Source organism: Vigna unguiculata, chromosome 5 (genome assembly GCF_004118075.2).
Source record: "Vigna unguiculata cultivar IT97K-499-35 chromosome 5, ASM411807v1, whole genome shotgun sequence".
Lineage (NCBI taxonomy): Eukaryota > Viridiplantae > Streptophyta > Magnoliopsida > Fabales > Fabaceae > Vigna > Vigna unguiculata.
Genome location: NC_040283.1, coordinates 13,118,890 through 13,125,553, shown reverse-complemented (window position 1 = coordinate 13,125,553; position 6,664 = coordinate 13,118,890). Strand labels below are relative to the sequence as shown.

The 6,664-nt window shown below is 34.2% G+C and overlaps 1 protein-coding gene across 1 annotated transcript; it reads left to right on the top strand.

The window, feature by feature from the left end:
* The first annotated feature begins 2,750 nt into the window (after window positions 1–2,750).
* On the top strand, window positions 2,751–4,187 carry LOC114186015. The gene is made up of 4 exons (XM_028074006.1): window positions 2,751–2,759; window positions 2,877–2,956; window positions 3,045–3,138; window positions 3,241–4,187. The coding sequence occupies exon 4, from the start codon at window positions 3,348–3,350 to the stop codon at window positions 4,020–4,022; it is 675 nt and encodes a 224-aa protein (XP_027929807.1). The 5' UTR covers window positions 2,751–2,759; window positions 2,877–2,956; window positions 3,045–3,138; window positions 3,241–3,347; the 3' UTR covers window positions 4,023–4,187.
* The last annotated feature ends 2,477 nt before the right edge of the window (window positions 4,188–6,664 follow it).

Here is a 6,664-nt window from a genome sequence, read left to right as displayed (position 1 = left end):
GACGGTGTTGTTAACCTTGTGGTGGATCTTCCATTTGTAATTTATAATTGCGAAGACCAAACTCTTTTGTACCACTCCCTACTTAATTTTACAGCACTCCCCACGTCTGGAAGGTAATATTTTATTTTAAATTTATTGGATATGCATCCAAGGAAAGGAGAGAAACTCATTGCAGCCCTAACTCACTTTCATTTAATTCATTTTACATGTTTTTGAGGTTGTGGTGGATCTTCCATTTTTTTTTTGAGCACCAAAATCTTTTGTACCATTACCCATTTAATTTTACAGGACTCCCCACGTCTGGAAGGAGATTTTGTTTTTTAAATTTATTGGATATGCGTGGAAGGAAAGGAGACAAACTTAATCCAGCCCTAACTTACTTTCATTTCATTTTAAGTACATGTATGTGAGGTCACGATGTTGTTGACCTTGTGGTGGATCTTCCATTTTGATTTCTTATTTGTTAGGACCAAAATCCTATATAACAATCCCCATTTAATTTGCGAGCACTCCACCCCTCTGAGAGGACATATATTTATAAATTTATTGGATATGCCTTGTTGGAAGATAGGGAAAACCCATTCAAGCCCTTAGTCACTTTGATTATGTTCATCACATTACGGTGCGTGTTAAAATTGGGCTTCAATAACATAACATAGTCAACAGTCGGGGTGGTACACATGGTTTACCACGTAAATGTAAAAACAAAAAACACATAAGAACATGTAAACAACAAGCATAATACATCTTAAATAATATAACCCCATGTTTTACATTTAATCATCCACATTTTGGGAAGGTTCAATGTTGGACGAGGTCTCCCCAATGTCAGGAACAGACTGAGTGGAGGGATTGACAAATTTTTTTAATATCTCCTGAACCTTTGGATCGAGTGATGGATGAGGCTCAATGACAGGCTTGATTGTGGCTTGGACTAGTTCATCCGTGGGTTCACAAATGTCCGCTTTGAATATCTAGTTTTCAAAAAAGTCGTTTCTCCATATTAATGACAAAAGTTATGAGGATACAAAAACATTTAGTAGGAGTAAGGTCAAGTTCTTTCTAATTGGGGATAGTACCTTCACAATGTTGCGGACAGTGATGTTTAGGTAGCAAATTTGATGTCTATGACCAAATGTCGCAACCTGCTATGAATAACTACACAACGTTACTATGACAAGGATATAACGCATACGAATTCCATGTTAAACATGACTTTATTAAATGTGTGTGATGCAAACTTTATGACTTACGGTGTTCAAAAGTAAAACTGCTCCAACAGTAAGATGTGTCCCATATTCTGGATGAAGTAGTACTTTCCGGTGCACATTTGCCCAAACCGTGCCAGTAGGATCCTGTTCTTGGAAAGGATTAAATCAGTACAACAATTTGTTTCCAAGGGTTGTTGATGAATTACATTTTTTGAGGAAAGATGCCAAATCTTCTTCTTCTACATCAAGGCCCTTCCACGGTTCCATTGCAACTGAGAAAAGTAAAAAATTTCACATATTTGAATTAAGAAATGCGTCAGCCTATTGCATACTATTCGTGTTAAATTAATGATGTCCACTAAAATGCAACAATGAAAGAGTTCATCACTTACTTCCTATATTCCACCGCAACCCAACAAAGAAACAAACTTTTTATGGTCACATAAGTAGTGGGCTGCGGGGTCCATTATATACAAAAAGTAGTTCATGGTGATATGTCCATAATACCCTTACTTTTCTTCTTAAGTAAGTTTAATCGTCATTAATGTTTTGTCTCCTGTTTCATCGCCAACCCTTTAACTTCTTCCCAACCCCCTTACTTAACACAAGTTAATGCAGAGTTATGGCAGGAGCTTGGACATTAAAGACACGCAGGTTGGTAGCCATCGTTGAATGGTGTTTGGAGCTGCACACTCGTCCCCATTAAACATCGTCACCTTCCATTCCAAGTAAGTGCTTATTATAACTTCAAAAAAAAAAAATTTATTGTGTCCGAAAAGATAAAATTTCATGTCCGCATTAATTATGAAACTTTATTGCACTTGGGTTGTTGTGTTCAAACATTGCAGACACGTTTACGTTGTATGTTTCCTAGGGTTTGAATCAATGTTGAATGCCATACATGGCCACCAACTTTTTTTTTTTTATGAAATAATGAATATATGTAGTATTGACATTCGCAGCTATCATGAACAACCAAACACGAAGCAACAACACATATGTTAGGACCATTGAAAGGGCAAAGGTAGCTAGTCTTTGACGCACTTGAAAGTGAATCTCTTCATAAAACCAAAGATCAAAGACGGAAAAGTCAGAAAATAATAGCAAGTAAAAATAATTGAAATATAAAGAAAACAAAGGGAGACCATTACCTTGGAAGCTACAATTGACCGATGAAGATATGAAGATGAAAATGAAGAGAAATCGGGAAGTACAATTGTCTACCTTTTGAAGATTTAAAGATTTTTAATGAGATTGAGAGATGAAGATTTGAAGTTGCAGAGATTTTGTAAAAAATGTAAAAAGAGTCTATAAATAAATGTGGAGGAAAATGGAATTTTGTTCACAATTCATTAGAAAACTCCTACGAGAGGTTTAAAAAACCTCCGCCATGGATGTAAAATATTGGAGGCTTTATAACTTCCGTCAATAAACCTTCATTAAAATTAAATTAATTACTTTTTTTAGTTATGTGATATGAGTAAAAGAGATATTTAAAGATAAAAGTTGGTACACAGAAAGGGAGCTGTCGGAGTTACACCATAGAAGGTAGTGTTAATGACTTCACTAGTCTATTCTTTTGTGTATATCTCATCCTCAACTATTTTTGAATTTAACAATTTCTGCTATGTTGTCAATTCTCATTTATATATATATGCTCACCAGATTTCAAGTTGAATCAATCCAACACAATCGAGCTTCGAAACAAGAAGAAAAATCTACTGAAAAAGGTTACTGGTTTCCAGGTAAATTCTTCTAACTCTATGAATATAGCTCTCATGGATATTTTTATCTCATGAGCGAAAATTAACTGGCTTTTCATCTTCTTCACAGTATTCCCCAGGTGACCCATCACAAGTGCTTATAACTTCAGGCGATTGCAGGACAAGAGTTGTGGAGGCCACACAAGTTGTGCAAAAGTTTATAGGTGATGATGATGATGATGCATTATATACTGTCAATGAAAAAGTTTTATGCCTAAATCAACAGACAGTGTTGTTGTTATTGATTAAGATGTTGGTGAAAGCAGGTTTTCGAAATGCAAGTAGCCAAATTTCAGCTTCATTCAGTCCAAATGGAAAGTACATCATATGTGCAAGCGAAGACTCACAAGTGTATGTGTGGAAGCATGAAGAGATGCACTATAGTGGAAAAGGCAGGAATGTGATTGCAAACCAAGCTCACGAACATTTCCCATGTAAAGATGTTTCAGTAGCAATACCCTGGCCATGCAACGTTAAGGGTGATCTACCACCATCAATCGCAGCGCAAAACCAGAAGAAGAACTCAACCCCTCCTGCTCCTGCTCCTGCAGCTGCAAACAACAAGAAAAATTTGCCACCTCTCCCAAAGAAAAGTAACAACAACCAAGCCACAGAAAATAGCCCAGGGTCCCCAGAGAAAGACCATGCAGCACTCTCACGCACAGAATCTGGAGTTGGAGATTCCAAGAGAAATGCGCCTCCTAAGAAAAGTAACAACCATGCAATGGAAGGTGACTCCATAGAAGAAGAACTTGAAGCAATTACTCGGTCAGAGAATGGATCAGGCGATTCTCTTTCGGCCTCTCCATCAGGTAGGCATGGTGGTGATCCAGCTTCTATATCTGCTGCAGCTACTCCATCAGGTTCATCATGGTCTTCCAATTACTCATCAGGTGATGGTTCCAATGGTGACTGGTCCACCAACCCTTCAGCATGGGGAATGGTAATTGTGACAGCTGGTTTTGGAGGTGAAATTAGGTGTTATCAGAATTTTGGGCTACCTAGGAGGATGAGACAGAACACTCTCTTCATGGGTCCTACGTTATAATAACATAGCAGGAACAACATCTTTTTCCATGGCAAAAATTAACTTAGTGGCTGTTTCCCTCTTCAAAATTCGGAAGGAAGGAGTGGAGTGTAATAACTGTAGTAAATCTTTTAAGCAATTTTGTTTCTGTTTACTTCACTTGTAATAGCCTCAATCTTGTAACTGCTAGAGACAGCGTTGAGGGGTTTAGGTAAAATGCATGAGGTCACATTCTAACCTCAATGCAACAATTGTACACAAAAATTTAGTAGAGTGATCGAGTACTTAAGTGTTACATTACTCTGCCTACAACAAATGAATAATATTTGACAAACAAGAGCATCCTATTGTTCCATCAAGCATCAAAAACTAGTATCTAATAATGGTTATGAAAAATTCTAATTTGGGATTTTGTTTTTCGAAAAGTTTCCTAATTAATTCAAGGTATTTTTTTTACTACATTGTGTTAATTGTATTTTCTTGACAATCTTATGCAATCTCATGAGATTCAATTAAGCAAGGTATCCAACTATTGTTTTTCATCCTTGATGTCTTAGTTAATGTTCTTCATCTTTAGGTGTTGACATTCACATCAAGACAACTTCATAATTACTTTTCTTTAATAAATATCTTTTATTTGTATCCATTAAGATAAATTTGAAATTATCTCAAGTTATTATTAACCTGATTAATTATTTGGCAACCACATGAGTTAAAATATCATGAGTTGGCGGTTGAACGTACACCAGTACAATAAGAACTTTTGGTCCGTTGTTTTTGATATTTTGCATGAGAAGAAATAAATAATAGTTAACCTTAAACCCCACACAAAAATCTTAATTTATAGCCCACGAATCATTCACGCAACCAAAAAAGTTTAATTTACAGGATTAAATAGACTCTTTGAATATTTAAAACTACTAGCCACATGTTTTTTTTAAACAATTCGTGGCTTTAAAAAACCACCATCTTTTTTTTTATTATTTCTTTTATCATACGAAGACAATTTACATGTTTCGGAAACAATATTAGAATAATAAAAAAGAAAAACTCTTTCAGAGGTCTAATATTTAAGAGTTAAAAGCTAATATTTAAAGGTTTAGTAAGTCATCTTTATTATCCTTATCTTCTGCCGCCAATAATTAAAAATTTAAGCTTTAAAGTAAGTTACTTAGAACTCCTAAAATGGTAGTTATATATGGTAAAATTAAATTTTGGTTCATTAATCATTGGGACTCCCAAACACAAAAATTATGTCAATGAGATAATCTTTTAGAATAACTAAATACAGTTAAACATAAATTTAAAATAATCATTCATTTCACATTTTTTTTCTCAGTGTCATATAATATATTATAGTTGCAGTACAATTGAGAAGGAAAAATAATTTAACTAATGGACACAAAATTTGAAGTAAAGAATTAAACTAAATATTAAATGGTTTCTGAATTCTGATAACCTACGTCTAAACATGTGATATTTAAGATGGATTAAGTACGCAGAAACTGCATGTAATAGTTTCTGATGAATTCTGATAACCTAAGAGAGAAAATATGCTTTCAAACTAAAACTTCAATGTCACTGAAGTGTGATTTGCTAGCTTGGAGATAAATTATGCATAATATAAAATTATGATGAAACATTGGCTGTCATAAAAGGAATATAAATCCATTCTTGCATAAGCCTAGAGTTTAACATCTTTTTCATCTTCAAGTCTATATATGAATTTAAGAGTATTTATTAATTAACTTCTTTAACAAATTAGATATATTAAATTATTTTTTAATTTTTAATACGGGTTGACAAAATGAACTATAGTATGATTTCTTTTGTTGTCACTCCCATTGATCTTCCAAAATTAGAGGCAAGTCTAGGTGGATTGAAACCATCATCCACCATGGTATCAGAGTCATGTTAAGTCTATCATAGTAAGATTTATCATTTGTTTTGCCAATTGTGTCACTTGTTATCAAAAAATTTGTTGTTTGTTGGACATGTTTTTTCACCCACTATAGGACTACCCATTAATGTTTAGTCTCATACACTAAATGTATATACCTCGGCGTGAGTGGATGTGTTGGAAGTCATACATTGACTAGAGATAAGGTGATTTCATAGTATATAAGTGAGTGTTAACCTCATCTTATAAGACGATTTTGTGGGGTTGAGTTAATATGATATCAGAGCTATGACCTCAAATGCTTTGAGAGTTATAATTTTGATGTGCCACTCAAATGACACTTATATATGACAATCAAGATGCTCTTCATATTAGTTTTAATCCTCTCTTTCATAAGAGTACCAAACACATTGAGATTGACTGTCATTTCATTCGAGGGAGACATCAAGACTGAGTTTGTTATTTCAAGTGATCAATAAATGTTAAGACTTTGGCAAGTGTACCAAGTCGTGCAAGTAATAAAAATGGTAAGTTCAGGTATCGTTTTCCCACGAAAATTGCGTTTGTTTAGTTACCTATTCATACTTACTAATTTAGGCAATGAATGTAAACATAGATTGATTCGAAACAAGTGAAAACATAAATATTTCTAAACTTGAAAGTGATAAAATAAACAGGGCAAAGACTCATTAGGATTGGAATTCATGACCAAAACTCTAAGCACTCATCTCACAATATATATATCTCTAATCTACTCAAGCAT